The sequence below is a fragment of the Aptenodytes patagonicus genome, chromosome 7 (assembly GCF_965638725.1).
Source record: "Aptenodytes patagonicus chromosome 7, bAptPat1.pri.cur, whole genome shotgun sequence".
NCBI lineage: Eukaryota > Metazoa > Chordata > Aves > Sphenisciformes > Spheniscidae > Aptenodytes > Aptenodytes patagonicus.
Genome location: NC_134955.1, coordinates 70,513,109 through 70,538,944, shown reverse-complemented (window position 1 = coordinate 70,538,944; position 25,836 = coordinate 70,513,109). Strand labels below are relative to the sequence as shown.

The window sequence follows — 25,836 nt, the reverse complement described above, 5'->3', positions numbered from 1 at the left end:
GAGCAGTGACATTTGGGGGGGTACAGCCCACCCCAGCGCCCGGCCCCCTCCCGCTCACCTCCTCACAGCCGCTGGAGGCGATGTGCGGGGGATGCGCTTCCTCGCTCAGCGGCTCGATGACGGTCACCTCGGCAAAGTCCTCCACCGACTCCTGGAACTCCGGCAGGGACCGCCGGCCATAGCGTTTGCCGCCTTTGATGTACTTGGGCTGGGCTTCTGGGGAAGAATCTGTGAAATTCAAGAACAAAGCGCATCGGTAACGTGATTTTTTTTGCAGATCCAGCTCCCGGGTCACAGAACACGGGGCTGGTTTGGCTGCAGCGTTTCGAGCACCAAATTGCCACCACCATTCCCCCCGGGCAGACGCCAGCGGCTGCTCCTTTCCAGGACGACTACCCTCACTGTGGCATCGGGCCTGATGGGTCGGAATTGGTCCTGCTCAAAAAAGAAAAAAAAGGCTGTCGCAAAGTGGAATCAGGGCTCCATCTTCCCCACCCTTCCCCAATTCCCAAATCAAGTTTGCTCATTTAACAAGATGGGGGGAAAAAAACCCTCAACCTTGCAAACGCAGCCTCAGATGGAAAGTCAGTTAGGTCTCTCCTCCTTGCACTAATCTTCATTACCAGCGATGGGCAGGTTTAATTAGGGACAGTGCAGCACTTGAGCAGCTCCAGTCTCCAGATTACGCAGACACCTGGGCAACTGCCACTGCTTTCGGTAGATTTAATCACAGCTCGATTAAAAGTGTGAAAACAACTGGGCAAGTGGAAAAAAAAAAAAAATCGGGCAAGTTTGGAGGCAAACGTCTCCCCGGGGCCGGCACGAGCAGCTGATCCGGGCGACGGTGGGGCAGGTCCCAGCTCGTGCTATGCAACTAATGCCAACTGCAAGATCTAAATAACCCTTTGGAGTCATCATGTAATTACAGGGGGCTCCGCTCGCATTCCCCGGCTCCAGCTTCCCACAGCAAGCTCCTGCCTTCGGGGACTGAATTATCTGGGAGCACTCATGGACAGGGATCAAAACAAAAAATAAATAAGCACGTTTTGGGCTATTTTCAGTGAGAATCATCCGACGTCTGGAGCAGGGAGCAAATTAAATGGCGGACCAAATTAACCAGGGATTCAATTAGGGGAAGGCTCTCTGCCACGCTTTGTTTCAGTGTTTGCTAACCTTACCATCGAAAAACCCCCCAGGACTCGATCATCTTTATTTTCCGCCACTTGCAGCGTACCGAGGCAGCGGCAAGAGCAGCAGCTTTTTAAAATTTTATTTGCAGAGTGCTCTGGTACAAAATAAATGCAAGAGTGCAATACTAATAAGGAGCAGGGAAGCCGTTCAATCATTGACAAACGGTACACAGAAAGCAGCGGGTCTCTAAACCCCCCTGCCCAAATGCCTCCTTGGATAATATTCCTTTAGATATGGAAGAAGGCTTCAAGCTTGTTAGAGGGAAAATATTCTGCAACTTAGCTATGCAATGAATTATAAAATACACAGGACTAGGAGTCCTTTGATTCCTCCAGCCTTGCACTCCATCCATCCATATTGCAGCTCTAGGGAACAAACCCGGCTCCCGTGTTTGAACAAGGCCATTTTAACAAGATTTGCTGCAGCTGGGACTCGCACATGAAAGTTGTGTGATGAAGTGCACCGATAGAAAAATCACAATGAGACAGGCTGATTAAGTAAGAGCCCGAGAACAAAAGCAAACCTTATCACTCCTATTAAAGCCTGCCCGGTGGTGAACAATCTCCATCGAGCAGCTCTCTCTGAAATGCTAATATTTGTGGCTACTTATTCACCCATTTATTTTCTCCCTGCCATCTCCCCCGCCCTTGCAGAAGAGGGCTGGGGGGCTTTGTTTTTTTTTTTTTTTGAGAAATAATTTTTCCTTCTCAAAGACAGAAACGCACCTCCACGCCCATCTGTCTTTGGAAAGATGTGGGGGGAAAAAGAAGCCGTAATTCAGCAATAACGAAGCTATGGCTTAATTTCCTTCTGGATTTCCCAATGCTCACGAGAGTCCTGTTTCCACCCCCCCACCCCGACAGCGTGTTTAACCACTGCTGCAGCTGAAAATCCAGCTGTATACGGAAAGGCAGGTGCCTTCACGCCACGCCGCCCTGCGAGTGCTTTAACAGCAAGCGGGGAAATGGGAGCATCTCCCCACTTTTCTGTTTTTTAGCATTTGGAGGCTGGCAGCTCTCTCTCCTCTTTGGCCTGAGCACCTGGATGTGCTTGTTTTTCCTTTGCAATTAAAAAATTGTGAAGCCTGAGAACATCCCTGGGAGGGAAAGGTTACCCTCCGCAGTTTGAGAAGAGCAGAAAGTTTGCTCCTGTCTTGCAAAGCTCCGACTTTGAAATAGGCTATGCCTGAGCCCAGCTACTGAGGGGATCCCAGCTCAAGCACCCTGAAATCCCATTTCCAGAGCCGGGGTGCTTTCGTTAACACTGAGTTACAGCTCTTCACCTGCAAGCCCCCGTGCACCTTCGTGCTGTCGGCTGCCGCGTGCACGGTGCAAAACAAAGCCCTCGTGTTAGGGGGCCATGGGCGCCGCACTGCCGTAAGGGACCGGATCCTGCAGCCCCATCCCTGGGAGCACAGACCCATCTCTTTTGCAGAAAGCTCCATGCACCATCGTCTCTGGACCGCGTGTGCATGGATACCTCCCATACGTGCAGCATCCTCTAAGCCCCTCCGCCCTCCCAACCCAAACCCCCAGCACAGCAGCCAGTGCCCTTGATGCTCCCGCCATCCCCAGTATTTAGGGAAAGCTGAGCACACATGCCAGCAAAAAGCAGCAACCCGTGCTCCCCGAATGCAGAAAGTTCACTGACGAGCTGAACTGAGTTTCCCATTTCCAGCCAAAACTAATGAGGAAGGACGGAAAGAGCTGCTCAGTCCACACGTGCCTTCAAAGGCACACGAGGAAACCGGAGGGAGACATCAAAACCAATGCTTCCCGTGAGACAGATGCACATGAGAGAGCCCTGTGTGCTATTTATCCCAAACACTAAAATATACCCCTGTATTGAACACCGAGGGGAGGCTGCTCTTGCTCGAGTCTGACCTCTGGTACACCCTTCTGCAACCAGCAGCAAGGCGAGATGCTGCTCCTCATAGACCCTCGCTATTGTGCGGCTGACGAGCCACCAAGAAAGGGAAAAAAAAAGAGAAAAATAAAATAGGTCGAACCCTCCCTGCTTCCTACAGCCCTCGGCAACGCATGGGCTTAGTAACACACACACACACACTCTCCAGAGCTGGCACCTAATTAGACACTGGGGTCTGATCTGCCCCCCCGAACTGCCCCTGGGCTGGGGGTGGGAGCAGGAGCTGCCAAGAGAGCAAGTCTCTTGCCTTCCTGCCCCGCTGCCCGGGGGGGGAGGTTTGTGGCCCCCAAAATGCCCCCTGAAAAAAACCAAACCCCTAAATCCGCATTTCACAAGAAACCCCCTGATTTAAGCGCTGCAGACAGAAGCCATCACTTCCCCAGCTCGCTCCCCCCGTCCATCTCGGCAGTTAAACGTCTCCATGGTTAGAGATTTACACTTGATTTTCTGCCTTTCTGCGCTAGATAAGCATTTCAAAATCCTGCTCTGCCCTCAGATGCTGGGGAGGAGGGGGGGGGCTCCCCTTGATGGCGAGCAGCGTTTTCCTGGGCCCAGCATCAAAGCCGTCGAGCGCAGACAAAAGGGGTTTTAGAGGAGGAAGACCCTCGCCCCGCGAGCCCGTCGTTTAGAGGCAAAATTAATTTCTTCGCCGCTTAAGATTTGGAAGGGAGGGATCCTCTTTGCGGCAGCAGACAGCCTACTGCTGGGCAAAGCACATTGCAGCTAGGATCTGCTAAACCCTAATCCCCCAAGACACCAGGTACTTTCTAAACTCCTCCTAGTCCCCATTTCACACTTCAGGCTCAGCAACCGAGGCAGAGAGGAGTGGCAGCAGGGTCACGGCAGCCCAACACCAAGGCATTTTGGCCCAGAGGCATTGCCTGTGCCTAAATCACCCCCGTCCCGATGGCGGCACCGGTTTTATACCTGTCCCCACCCAGGTCTGCTTGCAGAGCCAGACCTTTACAGCCTTCCCCCCGCGGGTGGGATTCCTGCAAGGCCATCATCCCCACCAGCTCCTCTTCGGGAAGGCAACTCTGTTCACGTGCTGGAAAGAAAAAAACACCCCAACAGCCCCTCGTAACCACATGGAGGATGGCGTCAAGCTGCTCTTTAATTTCTCCTGGGTGTTCCCGTAATCCTGCACTCCACCCCGGTAATCCCTCCCTATCCAGGCTTCCAACGCACAGAGCTGACTTTTTATTTGCCATAACGAGGAAGAAAAAAAGCCTGATTCCCCCCCCAACCCCCCAAACACCCACATAACTGATTTTTTTTTTTCTTCCCCTCCCCAAATCTATTTTCTTGTCCCCAGACAACCCCACACTGCTACAGTGACCCGTGGACAAAGAGCATCGGCGGCGGCAGCACCCAGCCCGGGTCCCACGGGGCTCCCAGGAGCCACGGGCTCAGCCCCCGGCCCCGCAGCAGCATCTCTCCAGAGCACCGAACCCTGGTAATTTGGGCCACAATTTATCCGCACGCACCACCTTTGTCAGGCAGCTCCGCAAAGGCCCGAGATGCTGCTGAGGGTGACGGGTCTCCCCAGCAGCCACACTCCTGGCACTCAGGAGCTAAAATAACCACTAAACGCTATTTTAAGACACATTCAGGCCTTTTTCTGCTCCCCCCCCCCCCCCCCCCCCCCCCGGAGTCTCCCCCCCATTTCTCTGCCCAGCCACGCCACTTCCCGGCAGGGCTGGGGTTTGCCCAGCCAGCTGATGCTCTGGTTCGCCGCTGGGTCTGGGTGCCCACAGCAGCGTCCTCGAGGGGACAGAGCTGATGACAGCGGCGCTGGGAGCTCTGTCTGCCTTGGGTTTCAGGGCTGGCTTCCCAGGCAAAGCGCCTGCAGCCTGCCAGAACCATCCTCCCTGCCAGCCTTCCCTTCAGAAAGGGAATTTAGCTTCTTTGCCAAGAAAAAAAAAAAAAATAATCTATCAGCTGCTCTCTGCAAGCCTGAATGCCTCTCCCACCTGCTGCTTCCCCCCCAAAACGGGAAAACCCCATCAGCCGCTTCTGCAGGAAATGCTTTTGCATCCCACGGCAGTTTTGGTTCCTTGTCCCCAGCCCGTGGGTCCCGCTGTGACCCCAAGGGCTTGCTCCGTCACCCACGGGCTCGTTGTGCCGAGCCGTCCTCCCTGAGCCAGGCTGTGCTGCACCTACGGGGACAGCGACGCTGTCCCCTGCCGGGTGCCCTCGGCCGTGTAGCACAGACTGTCTGGGGGCTGCAGGGGAGCAGCTGGTTTGTAGAGCAGAGACACAAGCCCTCCGGCTGCTCACAGACCCAAGGGACCTTCCCATCACCCAAGTCTCCGGGTAGAGCCACAGCATCAAGGCACACGGCCACTTCCTTGCAGAGCAGACTCTCCAGATGCAGCAAACAGCCTTAAAATCTGTGCTTCCCCCCCCCCCCCCCCAAATTAAATTTTCATTTAAATGATATGATTTGGAGCTCTTAACTCAATTTTTCCCAAGCCCGGGGCAGGCTGTAACACCAGCATTTCCACAGTCACTGACAGTTTGACACCAACAGCACAAAGCAGCTTGTTCTCCAAATCTCAAGTTTGATCTAAATTAAAAGAAGCAAAGACTTCGGCGTTAACCGACCTGTCAAACCCATTAAAAATAAATGCCTCCCAGGCCCGCCCAGCGCAGGCTCCCTACCTGCACCGCGTGCCCTTTGATTACCTGCCATGCAAAACCCAGCTGACAAACGTGTCCCCAAGGAGGGCTCTCCAGCTCCAACACAGCCACCCTCCCCTTGCCAGCTGCATTTGTAATTTCCCCTGCGATAACCCCAAATGTAGTCCCTTTCTAGAAGATTTATTTATATTTAAATCAAGCCGGAGCTTCTCAGCCATATGATTCCCCAATAAACACAGAATGCTGGATTAGTTCTGGTTTGCCGGGGCTGCCTCCCGCTCCACGCCAGCTCTCCGAGGGGCTGGAAGGGATCACAGGAGACCCAGCCCCTCGGCCAGGCACCGGCGAGGCTCCCCCCCTCGCTCCTGAGCGCCCACTGACCTGCGGGAAAACTGCATTAAGGGATGCCAGGTGCAAGAGCTGTCATCGCCATCTCCCTCTAAGCATTAAGAGCTTTGGAAACGAGGAGTGGGGGGAAAAAAAAAAAATCCATCAATTGCATCTCTTGGGCCCTGCGGTTTTTGCAGCCTATTTAAGGGGGAAAGTTGTCATTTTGCTAACTGGCTGCGCTCTCGAGTGCGGGATGCTCCAGCTGAGATCGATGCTCCAGGAGAGGAAACCTGGAGTTTCCCTCTCCCGCCTTGCTAAGCTGTTTTCTCCTTTGGGGATTTCACGCTCCCGCTGCTCCAAAGGCAGGATTAGGGATTTACATACAGGTGTGACACCAGGCAGACCTCAGCCCCCCCGCTCCAGCTGGAGCTGCAGGGGCTCAGCCCTCACCCTGGCCCCACACCTCCCCAGTGCTCCCAGCACCACCAGCCCCTTGTGCGTGGGGAGGGCTGGGGGGGTGGGGGGGGCACACCAAAGCTGTGACCCTATTTCCTCCTGAGGGTCTAAAAAGCCACTTTTTAAAGGCACGCTGAAACAAAGGGAAGGAGAAAACGGGATAGCAAGGACTTGCAGCGCCCACTGCTTTCTCCAACCAGCCCCAACCTGGTTTGTCAGAGGGCTCATCTTCTTCAGAAGCATCTTTGGGCCAGACTGAATGTCCCCTGGGAGAAATACAGACACCTCGGAGTAGCTTCCTACGGGACTGAGCTCATCCTGCTGATCTCAGACGCAAGGAAACAGAATGGACTTTAAAAAACAAAAATCAACACCAGACAGGAGGGGTATTTCTGTGTCCAGCAGCTCATCTCCAGGAGCTCTTGCAGAGAGGTTCCCCTTATAACCTTCACAAAAACAGAGTAGCATCCAAAGCCAGCATGGGTTTTGGTGAGGCACCGCTGTCCCTCGAGACAGATCCCACCGCCGGCCCCCGGAGAGGCACGGCGGGAGCGCACCGGCTGCCGCCGGCTCAGCTCGGAGTGGAGGCTCCCCTGAGGCAGAGCTCGGAAACCCTCCTGCCAGGCTGGGGCTTCTGCGCCTGCGCTGCGGTCGCACCACCTCGGAGCCGAAGCACTCGAGTGGAGGGCAAAGGGATGTGCCAGCCCCAGCCGGGAAAATGCAGCAGCATTAAGGCAGCCATTTGATTGCCTGCCCATAACCATCTGCTGCAGCTGGAGGGCTCCTAAAGCATCCCTGGCCGCCAGAAGTGGTGTTGGATAGAGAGACCTCAGCCCATTTAGCAGCCATGGGACATCTTGAGCATCTGAAGTGCTGTTAGCTGTCTACATGCAGACATCACGTGCCTCTCCGGGCATTTAGATCATGATAATGGGATACAAATATCTAATAGCTCAGAAAACGCTTTTGTACAAGGCTCCACGACAGACCTTAACTTTCCCTTCTCCCTAGGTCTGGGCATCCAAGCAGAAGAACTTACCTCAGCACCTAAAAAGCACTTTCTCTTCTAAGATCCTCTGTGAGAGCCACCCAAATCTGCTTTGCCCAAGAAAATGTACTATTTTAGAGAACTTTAGTATGTACCTGTTTCTTGGAAGTGCTCTTCATTTGAGAGGGTTCTGGATAAGATGAGGATAAGTGCTTCTTTAAATTGGTCAAAGTGGACCTGTGGAAAAAGGAAGAAAGGAGGAAATCAGGCTGGTGCGGATAATTAAATATCAGGCCAATAATCCAGCAGGAAGATGAGCAGCAAAGCAAATCTCTCAGACCTCCACGCTGAGCTGAGAGCATGCCTGTGCCTGCTGAGCGCCTCGGCAAGGGGCACGGATGAACCTCGGCTCGTTCAGTTTTGGGGCCTGGAGAAATGACAGCAAGCAACACGAAGACACAGCCAGTGTCCCTGAACATGTAAAAAAAAATGATTGTTATCACAATGACCCAAAGCCACTGCTTTAGTGCATTAGTTGGGGTTTTAGTGCATTAGTTGGGGTTTTCCATCAAGCAAGAAGCTGAAATAATGTATCCAGAGGGCCAGGGAGCATCTCCATCACTTGAGATGACCTGGCCAGGGTTGATGGCTCCTACAGCGAGGTACCAGTCCTGATGAGATACTCGGTTGCGGAAATGCTCCACTGCCCTAATTAAGCTTCAGAAAACACTTTCCAAAGCGGATGGCAGAAAGTCGCACCCTTTCCAGGGCAGCCCTGCCCCGGCTCACGCCTGCTGCAGCTCTGCGAGGGCTGGACTGGAAATACCAGGTCTGGAGCATGGCTATGGGGGAAAAAAAAAGGAGGGATGATCCTATCACTGGGTTGGTTTTTTTTTCCCCTCTTCCATCTGCATCTTCCTGGAAAGCCTCCTGCCTCACCGCCACGAACCGTTGCAAAGGGGCTAGAGCATCCTTCGCAGCCGCGCCGGGGAATGTCAGCAATTCCAGCCGTGGGGGGGACGGAAGCCCGGGGACAGCTGGGGAAGCTATTTGACATGGGTCAGCGGCGAGGCAGAGCTGGCTGCTACAATTTCTTTTGGCTAAATAAATCTGAGGAGAATTTTTAGCATTGAACAAGAGACTTTGTATTTAAAGAACCCACCGAGGTTGCTCTTGCTGGCAGGTCTGATGGCTGCAAATCCGGCACGCAGGGCAGGAGCCGCAGTCAGAGGGGATTTTAATGCCGCTGGGGTAGGCACGAGCGGCAAAGTTCAGGTCTGAAGTTTGCCAGCTTGTTCTCGGGGTCGAACCAGCCCGAAAAAGAGCAACGTGCTCCCCGGCAGGCAGGGGACGACAGCGGAGCTGGGGGCTCAGCCACCGGCCCCTGGGGAAAGGGAGAACCTCACACCCCAGCTCAGTGCACATCACCCCTGCGGTTTTAAACGCAGGCTCCCTGAGTAATTAAACAGTTAGAAATATGTTCAGCAAAGAAACTTGTCAGGGCTGCCTTCATCTGAATACTAATTGCTGCCATTCATTTCCAAACGCTGGTGTACTTCAAAAGGACAGTTTACAGAGATAGGAGAATTTGCCTGATTAAAAAAACTTGACATTTAGACTAAATGAGGATGAATAAAAGATGAGGGTGTTCGAATAACAGGTCCTCTCCCCATGGTATCTTCTCAGGAAGGGAACGGTGACAACAGCCACAGGGACAGACAGAGCTGGTCCCTCGGATGGGTGCTGGGGCTGGGTTCGGATGAGACCTCACGGCAGCAAGAAAATAAAAATCACTTTGCCTCACTCTTGCAAACACACCAAACGAGAGGGCAGAGTAAAACCGCCTGGGCAGGTGCGGAGAGCACCACCGACACGTAACCTGCTCTGCCTAATGAGCCCTGTAACTTGTGTTTGCCAAGAAGCACTAACGAAGGGGAGGAATGAAGAAGCAGGGCTGAGCCCTCGCTGCTGCAGCTGCCTGCGGGACAGATGGCTCCGGCGTCGAGGCCACAGAGCAATTTTACCATGACCACCACATCCAAAGGAACCCGGGGAAGATTAGGCTGCGGAGCAGGAGGCGGCCATCCTCCAGCACCCCATGCCAGCGCCGCGGTCTGCCGTGCAGCAGGATTTAAAAATTTAAAATGCAAATCAGCAGCGCAGAGACACACAGCGAGCACTTGCACAGGCTCAGAGGGGTCCCGCAACGCCTTCTGAGCGGCAGCACCCAACTCTGTAGATGTAGCCCAAGCTGGCAGAGGGGGGATATTTTTCTTCAGGAAAACCTCCGGCCCATCCTAACACCAGATAACCAGGAAAACCAGTATCTGTTTGTGGCGCACATTTGACCTGGGATGCACATCTGTACACAGAGTACGTAGAGAAATGCAACTGTTAAAATTAGAGCCGTGCTCAAGTACAAGCCAGGCAAGGCAGCTGGTGGGACAGCAAAGCCACAAATGCCGCAATATCTCACATTTTCAAGAAAGCGATCCTTTGCTACGGCTCCTCAGCAACGTCCTCGCTCTATATCTCCATCCAATTTAAATGCCAGTGTGCATGCAGGGGGGGACGTGCATCCCCAGGAGATACGGTGCAGGCAATGCCCACATCACGAAGCACCCCACACGCGCGTGCTCAGTATCTGCACACCTCCAGCACCCACGTGTTGTGATGGAAGGTCACACTCCTGCCTGGAAAGCCCGTGCTAGGGAGGCCGCAGGCTCCCCACAGGTGCAAGGGGCACTTCCAGGGATACGACAGCCCACGTGGGCCGGCACAAGTCTGCATCAATAGCCTTTGAATTTTGCTTAGAGAATATTCCCAGCAAAAGGTCGGGCCTGGACAGCCCCGGGGAGGAGAGCGCTAACTGCAGCAGCGTTGCACAAAGCACCGTCCACTTCTGGAAAACAGCCCCAGACACTCAAGCCAACCCAAAAACTTTACAAATGCAAGGCAGTAAGTATACAGCAGCAAACCAGTGTCGGGGTATTGAAAGTTTGATGCTCTTTTCAATGTGCTCAGCTGAATTTGGGGTATTTTGGAAGCACCAACTTGTGCATCTGCTCACGGGGGGCCTCAAACAGCAACTTGAGAGCTGATCCAAACCAGCCTGAACACGGCAGAGTTTGGGAGGCAACGGCATGGCATCCGTTCGTGCCCATGCAGAGGTGTGGATCAGGGACAGTATATGTGTCCCTGCAAACCCACAGCAAGACCAGGGCTCTGCACAGTGCTGGGGGCACGTCAAGTCCCTGGTGAGGAGAATTTGCCAGAACAAGTAAGTCAGAGGCAAACAAGACTAATATGCCAATACAGACATAGCAAGCCCAGCCCAGCTTCCCCACGGTAATCAGGGACCAACCAAGCTGCTGGCTGCCAAGCAACACCAGCACCTTTGAGAAATCTTGATGCCTGCTTTAAAGCAAGTTTCCTATGAAGCTGTGACTTATTAGCACTAGAAAGAGAGCGTGCATGTGCCAAGGTACCTGCTGCTTCTCGCTATTTGTCCCTCCAATGCAAAGCAGCAGTCTGCAACCCCAGTCTCCCTGGGGCAAACGAGCATCGGTGGCTCCTTCCAGCTCCCTCTCCTTCATCTTCGAGTAGAGTCCTCTTCCCAAAGCCCTGTCCCTACTTACAGACTCCTTCCAGCAGTGGTGGCCAGAAGGTTGCAGAGGGAAACGTCAGGTGGGGAAGACATAGGAACAGGGCAACCTTGCAACCGAGTCTCCTGTCTGGCACGCAAAAAGCCACCACGCATTAAGAGGAGCAGCGTCACAGCAGGCTCAGAGGGAGTATATATGCAAGAGGTCACCAGCCAAAGCATTGAAGGGAGCTGACGAGTGAAACCCCACGCTGCGGTGTCCTTGCTGTGGGCTTGCTAATGCAATAGCGCAGGGCAGGGTGAAACCTGAACTCCCCGTCCCTGCTTCAGGACAGCCGCGAAGGACAGTCCTTGGGCAGGGTCCGGAGGTGCCCGACTTATCCCTGTCCCTGCAAACCATATAACCGCAGTCATCGCTACGGCCCATGAGCACTGTCCCCAAGACACGACTCCGCATTAGCTGCTAATTAACAGGCACTGCCTCTCGGAGGCCAGATGAGAAGGGCACGTCTGCACGCATCCTCTCGGCCCCACAGACAAGTGCAAGGGGCCCGAGGAAACAGCCTTCCCCAGGAATCCCAGGAATTGCTGCGAGCATCGCCTCCGCACGCAGTCGCGTGAGAGAAGCTGTTCTGGGATGGTTTGGCTCTGCCGTGAGCCAGGGCAGGATTTACACGCCCCCGCCGGACCCCGGAGATAGCGTGTACCCTTTAATCCCCACAGCATCACACAGAGCAGGGCAGGGAAGGCAGCACGTGCAGCCCCTCACCGGGATGCCGGCTCAGCTCCCGGTCCACCCCAGCAGCCCCATCACGCCACATTCATCCCCAGAGCAGAGCCCCCAGCACAAAAGCAAGCGCGTGGCCCTGCCAAGTCGCCCCTCGGCAGACAAAACGCTCCCCCCTCGCCAGTGCCCTCCCATAAAACCCGGCCCCTGGAAGTGCAGACAAACAAAGGCTGCTCCCACCACCGAGAGGGACCATCTGCAGCAAGGAGCCGGCAGGGCAGGTGCAAGAAGCCTGCGCTCGGGGAGCAACGTGTTTGCTGCTGTTCTCCCCGCGAGCTCCCTAGGAAACCCAGAGGATTCGATAGCTATTAAATCAGGCTCACACTTAGCCATGGACCATTGCTGCTGCTAACGAGCACAAATGCCGGGGAGACATGAGCAAACGCTGGAGACAAAAGATTATTCTGACATTCAAGTTCCAGGTTGTAAGTGACAACCGTCCCCAAAGACAAAGGGGCAGAATGAAATAAAAACGCTCCTCAGGATGCCTCGCGCCCCGGGATGGAGCTCCTGGCCGGAACAGGGCGAGCGTGACCCAGCACTTGGGATGCTTTAGCAGGGGCTTTTTGGTGCCGTTGGGCTGAGCGTTTACTGCATTTAACTTTGCTTTTCACCCACTCTGAGCAGGTCACAGAGATGAGCGCTGTTGCTTTAGTCCTGACCAGCTGTGACAACCACATCTTTAGTACTGCCCTTCCTTTCCCTCTATCCCACCGTCCTGCGAGCGGCAAAGCCGGATAACAGCATCCGAGCGGCAGAAGCTCAAGACGGCCGAGCAGCACGGAGTCTCCAGCGCTCAACCAAATGCCACGCTGCAGCTCCAAAGGTCAGAAACCTCCGTCTGGATCCATCCGTGCTCCCGCACCAGCACCGCTCGCTGTCAGCGGAAGAGCTATGGCCCCAGGGCAGGTGAGGAAGAGGAGGTTTTGTTTAAGGAATTATTTTGTTATGTGAAAACTGCAGTTTGATAGGAAATTGGAGTCGGGACGGCTGCTAAGCTCATGTCTATTGAGAGCCCCGCCTGCCCTGTTTTGTGTTTTCTGATTTTAATGAGCAGTGATGGGATTTCAGGGTGATTTTGAAGGAAGCATCCGATGCACTCCGAGCACAGCATGCTGGGAAGGAGGTAGCGCAGGAGCACAAGGACATCCACGCTGAACATGAAGGTCCCCAAGGGCGAGCAGCTTGTGCTCAACACCCTGGCATTTAACTCTATAAAGGTACAACCACAACTGAAAAATCGCTTTGGAAAGCATGGTGTGCTCACCAGCTGCAGCTCCCCTCTACAGGCTGGCGAGACGCTGCAGCCCCGCAGAAGGAAGGAGACATTTGTCCCCAAAAACCTATCCCAGGTGGGTCTGTGATAGATAACCACAGCTGCCTATAGACACCAACATCAGGTAACATGGACAAAGGCAGCTCAGCCAGCAGCTGCTGGGGTTGGACAATATTCTCTACTTCAGAGAAACGTGCATGACTGCACGCGGCCCCACCAGTTTAACTACAGCTTAAGTCAACGTAAATCACAGGCTCAAGCCCTGGCTTTAGGTCTCCATGTACCCCAAGCACCACAGAGTTTGTGCAAGCACCTGGTGAGCTGGTTCGGGGAGATGACCCAGACCAGAAGCAGCACTAACCGGTGCTGGGGGGCATGTGTGCTGTGCGAGCCGGAGCGCGCTCGGCCGAGCACTGGTGCAAGGGCGTCAGGGACCTGGCACTCAGTCCGGCCTTGGACACTGGGAAAACACACCCTGCATCAGTGCAATGCCAGCACACAAGGCTAAGCGTAAAGTGGTGGTTTCCGAGAGTTTCAGACTGCCTCCAGTCAGGGAAGACACACCAGCAAGCAGTCTCCTTCCCCATTATCACTAATCCCCCTCTTGGAGGCTGCTCTGCACCCACCCTGCTCAACAGAACAACAGACACTGCAAGTCCTGCAGCCCCAGAGCCTCAGGGATGTTGGATATTCACAAATTACAGACATTCAGCCTTTTTTCATCACCCTCCCACATGCACGGGAGCAGCTGCCCGGCACTGCCTTGCTCCCAAGCCCTGGACCCCCCCCATCGCCCCAGCCTTACCCTGCCTAGGAGGTTGCCTTGGAGGAGGGTCTGCTGCAATGCCGGGGCCACCTCCTCCAGGTGCAGCATGTGGCAGAGGTCAGTGAGCTCTTCCTGCCCCAGGGACCCCGTGCCCGTGCTGTCGAAGCTGTCGAAGAGCTCCTTGAGGCGAGCTTCATACTGGTCCTGCTCAGCTTCATCCATCCCATAGCCTGCCACGCTCACCTGCGGGGAGAGATGGGGCCAGTGAGCGTTGACCACAGCGCCCGCAGCACGGCATGCAAAGGTGAAAACCCCAAGGGCTGGTACAGGGGCAGCCCACGAGGCTGTTTGCTGCAGTTTTTGTTCACATTAAGTGAACCTGGTGCTCTACCACCCCTCCAGCCTCTCGCATACCGCTGGGTGAAGCCAGAAGTCACACAGCAGAAAGACCAAGGGGAAAAAAAAGCCTGCAGAGCCAAACCCTCAGAGTGGGGACAGCCCGGGTGGCTGGGGCAGCCCTGGGTTGCACGTCCCTACGTGCCACCTCGCACTGGCTCCACGAGCAGCTCATTTGGCTCAGCTGAAGCAGCTGAGGTGCTGCAGGGGAAAATTGTTCCCTTGAGCTCCCCTGGTTCCCAGGTGTTGCAGGTGATGTTTTGCCCGCCTTAGCGAGAAGATAAACAACGATCCCAGCAGCAACAGCTCACCAGTGGCAGGGAACAAAGCATGGGGCTCTGCTCTGCAGAGGGGAAGGCAGGAGATCCCAACCACTGCCTCTCCCCCCACCCCAAACACTTCAGGCCAGCCAGCCACCGTGTACACCCTCCTCCACGAACACAAAATGCATCCCTGCGCCAAATATGCTCCTTTTTATGCTGGCCTGGGTGCAGGGAGAGCCAGGGTGCCGTCAGCCCTGTTGATGCCAGCGTGCAGCATCTCTGCGTTCCTCCACAACCCTGGCACAAAGCCACACGGTGCCCTGTGCCTGCAGAGGACGCGTCCCCACCGGCTCACCGCCCAGTCCCACGGCACTCACTGCACTGCTCTCCTTTAGGTACTTCAGGTCAAACCTGAAGGCAGAGAAGCGTTTGACAGGGGACACTGCTAGGCTGGCAGCAAACCCAGCCCTGGAGCAGAGCTGACCCCAGCATGGAGACAGCTGAAATGTATCTGGTCTCCTGCACCAGCAAACAAAGCCCAGGCGGTTTCCCTGCCACTCGCCCAAGGGCTTCGTCCTCCCCTCCAAGTCAGGAATTTTTCATCTCTCTCATCGCATTGCTAACCAGAGCATCGCAGCCCCAGGAACTGTTTTGGCAGGGGAGCAGGGAGGGAAATTTCCTGTTCGAAATGAAGGATTCGGCTGGCAGCTGCTTACCCAGCCTGGCTGCGGGGCTCCCCGCCGCCTCGGGGCAGCAGCAGTGTAACCCAGTGCCACAACACAGCCTCGGTGTGCACGGCCACCGCGGGGGACGTGCCACCACCCTGGCAGGCACAATAGGCACCGCAGCCGTCATCGCCAGGGCACATCAAGTGGCAAAGGGCATTGCAGGGACCCAGCGCCCCAAGGACACAACCCCAGTACGCTCGGCCAGCCTCAGACCATCACCCAGCACCAGCCAGGTCTCCGTGTGAATTTTGCCCACGCTGCTGCAGGTTGTCTCAGCCAGATTTCCCAAAGAGGGGGGAGGGGGTCCTATCCAAACCCCCTCACTGTCCAGCTCTGCTACGGAGCAGCCACCTCCCCTCCTCCCTCTTGGCATCGCAGGGTTCCTGCAGCTGCCTGTGTCACCGGCAGCGCTCGTGGACATCCCAGAACAAGCAGAGTTGCTCCGACTGCAAGGTGCAGCCTGATTGCACCCCCCTGCCCACCACCGCAGCCTCGAGGAACACGCTGATCTTCAAGAGCATCGTGAGCCACCACATCAGCTCGCACAAGCGCCCCACGGCAGAGGGGCAATCAGAAAAGCCTGTCCCACCAACGCAGCTGGATAACTGGGAAATCTCTGGGGCAGACACTGCAGCAGCCGTGTCCTTGATTTCGCTGGCCACAGGGGCGGATGCCAATGCAGAGCAGTACCGGGCTCCCGCGCCTGTTGAGGGATGCAGGGCTGGTGCCAAGCGGCACGCAGGGTCCACGGGACAGAAATAGCCCGGCCCGGCTGTCCTTCCTCCTGCGTTGACATGGGCAAGGACAGCAGAATCGCCAGACCTCGAGAGAGGGCGGACACAATCCCTCCCCATCCCCACATCGCTCTACCTGAGCCTCACACTCTCGGTGACCCCTGGTTTTTTCCGCCCCCTCAGATGCCTCTTGAGCTGCTTTAGCAAAGCACCCAAGCGCTGCAGGGAGGAGCGAGGGTGCAGACGCATTGCATTCAACCCAGGGCACAGAGGAGGAGTCAGCACCCAAAAAACTCAGGTGCCTGCAAGCAGAAGGAAAGCAGCAACAGCAAACTAGTTTCCCAGTTCTCACGCTGGCAACCCCATTTCCCACCTGCACCCACAGTTCAGCACACACGGGGCTTGACAGCAGCTACTGCCAGGTACCGGCATCAGGAGAGCCCTGCACGCCCCGGCCGTACACCCCGGCAGCCCCAAAACTCACAGCTGAGCCTGCAGCAAAGGTGACTCCGACCCACAGAGCTTCCCAGGCATTTTTGAGCCTCTTATCTTCAGGGTCAGCCACCTCCTGCCCCCCAGAGACCTCTCCAGCACCCGACCCTACTTCCACACCACCAGAACCAGTTTCCCCAGTTAGACAGCGCAGAGAGCTAAATGCCACCTCCCAACGTGTCCCCGAGCACCCGTGCTGCCAGAGCATTGGGGTCACCCTCTCTCAGTGCCGTACCAGCAGGCAGCCCCAAAAACTTACCCCGGATGAGTCTGCATGGGCTGAGGGAGGAGGCACTGGGGAGCCCATAAAACCAGCAAGAAAAATACAATCCCCAAATGAGAAGAGCATCGGGTGCATGGTACCTGCCTGGGGCCAGACCTGCCCTACAGCCCAGGTGAGTTTTCGGTGAGGGCACGGTGGCCCCGGCAGCCTTGCATGTCCCCACGGCGAGGGGTGATGAGAGCTCACTGGGCTCTGCACCAGCTTGGCACAACCCAGCCACCCCTGCGCAGCCTGGGGAGGCGATTTCGTGCTTTCCAGCATAAAAAGCATCAGAAATAAATAAAGGACAATGCTCTTCGCCTACCTGCAGTCAGTCAACAACGGCGAGCTACCGGCAGCGAGGCGATCCCGCACGCATCCTGCGCAACCTCCATCTTAGGAAGCCGGCTCCGGCACGCAGCCGGCTGCGCAAGGTGACCCAAGATGCCTACTCCCGGCTGAATTATTCAGCAGCGCTTCGAGAAGGGGGGAAAAAAAAAAAACCAACCACCCAATCCTCCTACCTGATGAGCTCACGAGGCTGCCTGGCATCACCCAGCAGTCAAAATAATGAGGTCAGCAGCATCAGAGACCCGGCGTGCACAGCCACCCTCCACACCCGCGCACCAGAACTGCCTTGCGGGATCGGGGATGGAAGACTGGCAGCAGAGAAAGCGCTAAGAGGGGAGGGGGGGGGAACACAAGAGGCACACAAAGCCCGAATTAAACCCCAGCCTTTCATCTCCGCTCCAGATGGGCCGGCAGCTGAGATGCAGGAGGGCGGCCCTGAGCCGACAGGATAATAGGGGCGGGCGGCAGCTGAGCGGGGGCTCCCCGGTCCCTTGCGAGGAGGAGAAGGGCCGTTCCCTGCATAGGGCATCACTTTGTTCAGATTTATAGCTGCCCTTCTGTGTCAAGTCCCCCAGAATGACCGGCTTGAGCAGACGGCGCAGAAAGGTGCAGGTTTAGGAGAACTACTTGGAGTCATAACCACATTATTCTTTATTTCTCTTCTCCCTGTAACAAGTCCCGGGAAGCAAAGCACTCAGGGATGATGAGAAAAGGAAGTTTTCACCGGCGTTTCTTTCCTTCCTTTAAATCCACTCCCTCCTGAGAGCCAGATAACCTTCACAGCGCACAGTGTAGAGGCCTGATACGACTAAATTCTCAGCTATATTTAACTCAAACAATATAGGCTTAAACAGTAATTACCGCTCCGCATATTAAATGCCTGGAATCAATATCAACCTCCAAGCTTTAGCCTCAAACTAATGAGGACAGAGATTACCTGGTCAATCAATGGCACCACCAAGTAAACCCACTACAATTAGCACAGTGCCTTTTTCTGTGCAAAACGGTATTAATACAAACAGCACGTGTGCTGCTGCGCGGTGGCACAATGTGGAGATTTTGGGGATGCTCTGCCCAGACGCCCCCATGGCTGCATCACCAACCGCCCCGCTCCAGGGCGCGCGGCTATGGGCTACGCTGTCTCTGACCCAACGCGCTCTCCGCAGAAGGCAGCGGCCTCGAGCAAGTCATCTCCTTCAAGGGACAGCAAGAGAAATGTTGCTTTCGCTGCTGCTCTTGATTGCCTTGACTCAAACGAGGGCCTGGCAATTAGCAGCGTGTAAGCGCCCAGCGAAGCTGCATCACATGGCCACCTCCAAAACACGAGCACCCGCTCCCTGAGATGTAACTGTTCGGTAGCACCCACCCCGCGCTAAAGAAGCAAGGCTATGCGTGGGCAGGTTAAAAGCAACTGGCCCTTCCCTCCGCACTTGTAACAACCGGGACGATGCGAACACAGCTGCCAAAAACCACCAGGACCCCAGTTTTTAATGGCAGGGTTTATGACGAGATGCCCAGCAGCTACCTGAAACCAGACCCTTGCTGGAAAGCCAGAGCTGAGGTTGTCTCGTCTAAGTCATTATCTCCTTCCCCTAATGAACCATCTCATCCATCGCAGCTGTGGCTAAGCTGCTGTCATTCACTGCACACACCCTCAAACCCCCACGCCACTGCCTGTGTCAGGGCGATTTCTGAGCTCAGCCCACCCCGCAACACCCCATCCATCCCCCTCTTGCGGAGCAGCGGCTCCACAAAGGGTCGTACCGAGAAACCAAAGGGAAGGGGGAAAAAAAAAAAAACCCAAAAGGACAATGAAGCACCCAAATATCAGTAAATCACTTGACAGCACGCCCGGCTCTTCAAGGGTCACCACCAAAGTCAGCTTTACAGCTGGCGGTTCCTCCTCCCCATTGAGCACGGTCATAATTTTTGCAGCCCAGCGCTGGCTGCTTTGCGTCTCAATGCCACCTCTCAGCCGTGCTCCCCAAAACACGGCCAAACCCTCCAAAGTCAGCAGGAAAAAAAAAAAGGGATTCTGTTAACCAAGCTCCACTCCAGATTAGCAAAGCGGCAATGGCATATAAAGCGCTATAAGTTTATGTAAAGAGCTTCAAAAGAAGCGCAGTGGTTTGAATATTCACGCCACCCCAGTATTTGCATTGTAATAGGGCCTTTCAGTAAGGAGCCTTCCCCTCAATAAGGAAAAACAAAGCGCCCATCTGTTTTGATTTTTGCAAATCGGGCTGGAGTTGCACTGCCATAACTTGGGGAGCCCCACGTGCGATAAAGCCCAAGGTATAGGCACAAAGCTGATTATTTCAGAAGTAAACAAAGCAAGCCAGCGATTTATCCAGCGACGCCTCGTGTGCCAGGAAATAAGGGATTCGGCAATTCCCGCGGAGCTCAGCCCTGCGCCGGCTCCGATAAACCCGGACCGTGCTGAATCACGGCGATAACACCGCGCATCCATCACGCTGCGGGGACCGTGCCGTGAGCCTGTCACCGTCATCCCCGTTTTGGTGAGCAAATGAGAAAGACGGGCAGGATAAACGCACCCACCCAAACTGACACCCACTTGCACGACAAACCCCCGGTGCACCCGGCTCCGGTGGCTGACCCTCCCGGGCTGCGGATTTGGGCTTTCCTGGCTCATGGCCTCAACCCCATCCTTCCCCGGATGGGCCAGAGGTGACGGGCCCACGGTTTGCGACCAGACAGCAGATGCCGTCTGCCGCCCTGGTGACAGCAAGGGCTTCGCCAATGACAAAACAACTGCTGTTATTAATTCCTCCAGCCACAGCCCGCTGCTTCCTCAACTCAGCCCGGGGGAGAGCCGGGCCGGAACCCGCTCCCACCCCCAGAGTTTTGGGGCGTTTGGAGCATCTCTCTGGGGACGGGACCCCAGGGCAAGGCGGGGTGCCCTTGGCAAGGAGGGCGAGCAGCACCCAGTGCCGCTCACCCCGCCCGACCGCTGCCACCGGCGCACCGCCGGGGACCGCGGGGGGCTTTTGCGTGCCCCCCCCCCCCGCCCGCCCACGCAGGCACCCCTCCGCGCCCACCCACGCCCCAAAACCCCCCTGCCTACGAGACCCCGTCCCCAGCGACCCTCCCCCTCCAGCATCCCCCCCCCGAGCATCACACCCCCCACACCCCCTTTCCCCGCGCACCCACCTCGCCCGCTGCGCCCCTTCCCCGCCGCCCCGCACACACGCGGCTGGCCGCGACGGGAAGGGGCGGGCTGCGCCCCGGCACCGCCCGCGGAGGAGGGACCAGCGGCGGCCAGGGTCCCGTCCCCCCCCGGCCCGGCCCGGCCCCCGGGAGCCCGGTAATCCCCCCACCCGCGGTGCTCAGCGCTGCGCCCCCGGCGGCGCGGCCCCGCTGCCCTCCCGGGCTCACCCGGCGCGGCTGCCGGTGCCTCCGGGCGCGGCGGAGCGGAGCGTCGCGGAGCGGGGCCGGGGGAGGTGCCGCGTTCAAATGCGGCGGCGTTTATTGGGCTGCGGCTCGGGGGCGGCCCCGGGGCGGGGGCGACGGCGACCGGCGGCCTTTGTGCGGCGGGGCCCCGCTGGCACCGCCCGGGTCCGCCCACCGCCTGGCATCGGCAGCGTCCCCCGCGTGGGGGTCCCCCACGCTGTCCCGCACCCCAGGGTGGCACCACCGTGGTCCCCGCTGTCCTGCCCCCCGGGTGGCATCACCCTGGCTCCCCACTGTCCTGTCCCCTGGGTGGCATCACCTCGGTTCCCACCATCCTGCACCCCAGGGTGGCATCACCCCGGCTCCCTTCTGTCCTGCACCCCAGGGTGTCATCACGCTGGCTCCCCACTGTCCTGCACCCCTGGGGACATGGCCCTGCAGCGCCTCATCGTCCCAAAAAACCAGTGGCACGTCACCTGGGCTGCCCCATGCCTGAAGGTCACGGCACCATGTCACCCCACTGTCCCCCGCCCTCGGGACATGGCACCCTGGCTCCCTGCCATCCCGGGGCCTGCAGGGTCAGCATCCCCCCCCAGGTCTCCTTGCGTCGCCGTGATGCGGGGGCCACGCTGCGCCTTGTGGCACCCAGCCCTTCCACTCACCCCAGCACCCGTGGTGGCTCAGCGCACCGACCCGCCTCTGCCCCCCACTTGCTTTGGGGGGGGGGGGGGCACAACCGGGGATCACCCCCTGCCCCATGAGCCATCCCACGGGGTGGGGGGGGCGCTCCGGGGCGCTGACACACCATCCATGGGCACCAGCAAAACTCAAACCCTTACTTAAACCTCGGCAGCCCTCATTAGAGGCTGGAGCCATCAGCCGCCCATGCTCCTGCTCAGCGCCAGCAGGCACAGGCTGAGTGGCAGGGAGCCAGCGGCCCCCAAGAGTTGTGGCTTGTGGATTCTCTGGTGGCTAATAAGGGGTTCAACTCCCACTGCAGTCTGCTCTCACACAATTGCATGGGCTTAATTTGCTGCTTTGTTGCGAAAATGCTAGGGACGTAATAACTTTTAAGCCCTCTTCCCTTTTTTAAGGCGACTCTGAAATTGGTCTGCGGGTTCAAAATATTTATGGGGGAGGAGCAAGGGTAACACAAAAGCCTCGCAGCCAGACGCATGGACGCACAGCGGGTTGCATAAGCCTTGCTTCGAGAGGAAACCAGGCTTAAAACCCCAGGAGATCTTGCAGTGGAGACATGGGCTGGTTTGCCACACAGTCCCACTGGCTGCGACGGGGGCTCCCGGGACACCACACGTGAGCTAAAAAGTGTAATAAAATATTTAGCCCGCTGCAGCAGCTGGGGTAGCTCTGCTGCCCGAGTGCACCCGCTTGGCATGTCACTGCTGGCTCTCCCAGTGCCAGCGCCGGGGACGTAGGATGCGGCAGAGGCAAGCGGGTCCCCCAGCGTCGAGCAAAGCCCTGCCCATGGACGGGGCCGCGTCTCCGCAACAATGGAGGCGAGGAAAGGTGACTTGAAAGGGAAAGGGACCTTGGCGAGAGGCTTTGCTGGACAGATGTTAGCAGCCACGGCTTTGTGCTGGGGGAGGGCTTTTTGTTTTGGTTTTTCACATTTGCCATTTTTCTCCGACGCTTTCTTCTGCTCTTGACACTTGCTGAGGGTTTTTCTTTCTCTTCTTTCTCTCTCCTTTCCGCATTTGCTTTTTCAGCCCCAGTTCAAACACTTTTTCACCGCGTATTATGCCGAAGTTGAAACCATCTGGTGCTTTGTTTTGTTGTGAGCCTGGCGAGTGCCAGGACCTTTATCCCCCTCACCCTCCTCCTCGCCGCGACAGCGCCGGTGCCTCGCTAATCCAAGCGACAGCCCCAAAAAATCTCCGCCGTCACCCAACAAAGCGACTCGGCGCGTGTTTGCATGCGTGCAGCCAGATGGGCGATGGGGACAGGCAGCATGCTCGGTGTCCCCGTGTCCCCAGCCAGCCCACGGGGATGCGCAGCCCCCAGTCTCGGCAGTGCCGGGCTGTATCGCCGCAGTGCAAATTCCTGACTCATTTTTAGGACCGGCTGTTAGCAAAGGCATCCTGATTTTATTTTTTCCCCCTTTTTCCCACAGGAGGAAAGCATGTTTCTAGGAGCCACAGAGCTCCGCCAGACACAGACCCCGCCAGCCTATTTTTGGAGCCCCCTTCCAGCAAGCAGCTGCATTTGAGGATGGCATTTGCAACGAGCGCCTTCCAAACGAGCTTGGCGGAAGGAAACTTCCGCTCGCCCATGCCATCGCATGCGACACCCGCCACAAAAAACCAGGGGCATGTGGGAAAATCCGGGACTGCTGGACGTGAGCTGCCTCCCACGGCCGGGCCGGAGGCAGTGCCACAGCCGAGCTCGGGGGCTGGCACGGAGCCACCTGAAAATGGGGTCAGCGGCCGCCGGCGCCTGCGCAGGCGGTGGGCGACCCCTCTGCGAGGCCGTGGGTGCCCGGTCCCTGCAGAAACCTCCTCCAGGCACGGCTCTCGCTGCCCCGTCACGCTTTCCTTCCCATTTCCCCCGCACAATGGGGCGCTTTGTTCTGCCGGGGGCGAGGAAAGGTCCGGCCGCGGCCCGGGGAGCTGGGGGGGAGCCAAGATCTGCTCCTGCCTTCCGTGGGTCTCCTCCCGCTACGCCGTGCCGGGTGAGACACCCTTCACCCCGGCCTCCCGCTGGGCCAGGGGAAAGCAGAGCCATAAAATAGCAAAAAAAAAAATAGCAAAAAAAGCTACGAAACCACCAGAAAAAAATAAACAAAGGGGGCATTTAGGAAAAGATGCCGTAGGAAAAATCAGCCGGAAACCTCCCCGTCTCACAGTCGGTGCGGGGAGAAGTTTGGAATGTAATAAGCCCAAACTTTAATTTTTTTGCATAAAACAATGGCGAGCCGTGCTAAGCCTCAGCGGTGTCGCGCCTCCTGGGCTGCGGCTCGTTGCTGCCATCGCACGTCCAGCCCCCCGCTGTACAAGTTGCATTTCTGCCACCGCTACTTGGGCCTGATCCTGCACACCCCTCCGGCTGCTGCAGGCGGCTGTGCTTGTCTCCCTCCACCGCAGGATTTTCCCCCCAGCCCAGGAGACCCTCGTGTTTGCCATGCCAGCTCCTTACTGCGAGAAGTATTTGCACGGCGGGCGCCCACCGCATTGCCGAAGCATCTGCCACAACTCCACGCCGATCCTCTCTGGCTCTCGCTGCCGAATAAAGGCCCTGAAGGCAGCGCTGGCTGCACCCTGCCCATCCGTGCCAGTGGCAACGCACTGCCATGTGCCCCAGCTGCAGCCCCCGCACCCACTGGGAACACGGAAAAATTGGGGGTGGAAGGAAAAAGCTCTTGTGTGTAAAACCAGCCGGATCTGCCGGTGGCTTCCGCTGTCCTCCTGTCCCTGTGGCATAGGAAGAGCAGCTTGCAGCTGGCTTGTGCTGCCTTATTGCAACATTTGCTGACGGGGAACGTGCACCCACCTGCCCACGGCCCCGGTGGCCCCGGTTTGACCGGACCTGTTTGTCTCTGGATTTGCTTTTGGGTGTTGGAGCAGATTGCATCCACATAAACCGCACCGATTCATGTAGCTGCACGTAAGCACTCTGCTGAGCCCCCCCCCCCCCAAATACCTGCCACTGGTGCTGGGTGCTGGAGGGATGCAGGGCCACGTGCCCAGCTCCTGCCCCGTCTCAGCAGCTTGTCCCACCATCACGTCCCACCTTGCCCGGCCCTGGAGCTCGGCTAAAATCACAGGAGCAGCCTGGTGCGCGCTGTGAACTCAGGAAAAGCAGCACAGGTCTTGCTTCGGAGGGCAGGTGAAGTAAGAGCAGCTTGAAAAGGCGGCGTGGGCTGGCTGCTCCTCTGCAGAGGCGGTTCGCTCCCGGCCCTCCCGTAGTGTATTTAAGGAAGCCCTCTCCGTTGCAGGCCCCCTTGGCAGGCACGGCGAAGCAGGCGATGGCCCAGCCGTGCGTGCCTGCATCCAGGCACACGGTGCATCCTGCACCTGGCGAAGTGTCACGGGGAACACCGGCAAAATGGGGACGTTTCCTGGTGGGAACTTTTCGGGCTGGCTCAGCCCGACAGAGCTGCAGGCGGGAGTCGCAGCTGAGAGGAACCAGCAGCAGGTTCCTGCCCTTCCAGCGGAAGCCAAGGGACAACCTCCGCTGGTGGAGAATCCGGCTGAGACACCAGCTTTGGTTTGAAACCTTTCATTTATTTATTTATTTATTTTATTTATTTAATTTATTTATTTTATGTTTATTTTTAACCTGGAAGCGTTCCCTGTGCACTCACGGCAATCAGCCCACGGGCAAGGCTGTTCTTCCCGGCATGTCACCTTGCCGCCAGCCCCGTGCTCTTCCTGGCCCGGCCCTCGGGGGACAGGGGGCTGCAGCCGTGCTGGGGTCCCTCCCCGCCCCAGCCCCAGCCCCAGCCCCCGGGGAGGGCCGCGGCCGCGTTTGGGGCATTTTTTGCCCCACTCCAGGACCACTGCAAAAGCGGCCGGGGAGGCGGCGCCCCGCCGGTCCTGCCCCGAAGCTGCCGCCGCCGGAGCGGGCAGCCCCGGGCCCAGCCCGCACCCGCGGCCCGGGGAGGGCGCGGCGGCACCACGTGGGCGGCCGCGGCCCCGCCCCGGAGGCTCAAAGGGGCGGGGAGAGGGCGTGGCTTGGCGCTGGAGGGGTGTGGCCTGCTGGCAGAAGGGCGGCTGCGGGCGGTGGGCCGTGTGTGGCGTGGGGCGGGGCCTGGCGGCGCGGGCGGGCCCGTGTGTGGCGTGGGGCGGGGCCTGGCGGCGCGGGCGGGCCCGTGTGTGGCGTGGGGCGGGGCCTGGCGGCGCGGGCGGGCCCGTGTGTGGCGTGGGGCGGGGCCTGGCGGCGCGGGCGGGCCCGTGTGTGGCGTGGGGCGGGGCCTGGCGGCGCGGGCGGGGCCGTGTGTGGCGTGAGGCGGGGCCTGGCGGCGCGGGCGGGCCCGTGTGTGGCGTGGGGCGGGGCCTGGCGGCGCGGGCGGGGCCGTGTGTGGCGTGGGGCGGGGCCTGGCGGCGCGGGCGGGGCCGTGTGTGGCGTGGGGCGGGGCCTGGCGGCGCGGGCGGGGCCGTGTGTGGCGTGGGGCGGGGCCTGGCGGCGCGGGCGGGGCCGTGTGTGGCGTGGGGCGGGGCCTGGCGGCGCGGGCGGGCGGGCGCGGCGGCGGCGGCGGGGGCAGTCGGCGGGGCG

The 25,836-nt window shown here is 57.9% G+C and overlaps 1 protein-coding gene across 2 annotated transcripts in view; it reads right to left on the bottom strand.

Annotated features, from left to right (window-relative positions):
* The window catches only part of NIN (ninein), a 63,702-nt gene extending 43,314 nt beyond the window's left edge, over nucleotides 1–20,388 (bottom strand). For both annotated transcript variants that reach the window (XM_076345780.1, XM_076345781.1), the window contains exons 1-4: nucleotides 20,365–20,388; nucleotides 14,007–14,210; nucleotides 7,690–7,771; nucleotides 59–228 (exon numbers count right to left, since the gene is read on the bottom strand). In XM_076345780.1, the coding sequence (XP_076201895.1) occupies nucleotides 59–228; nucleotides 7,690–7,771; nucleotides 14,007–14,189 (435 nt within the window). In that variant the 5' untranslated portion in view covers nucleotides 14,190–14,210; nucleotides 20,365–20,388. The remainder of the gene's footprint in view (nucleotides 1–58; nucleotides 229–7,689; nucleotides 7,772–14,006; nucleotides 14,211–20,364) is intronic.
* Nucleotides 20,389–25,836: the final 5,448 nt, after the last annotated feature.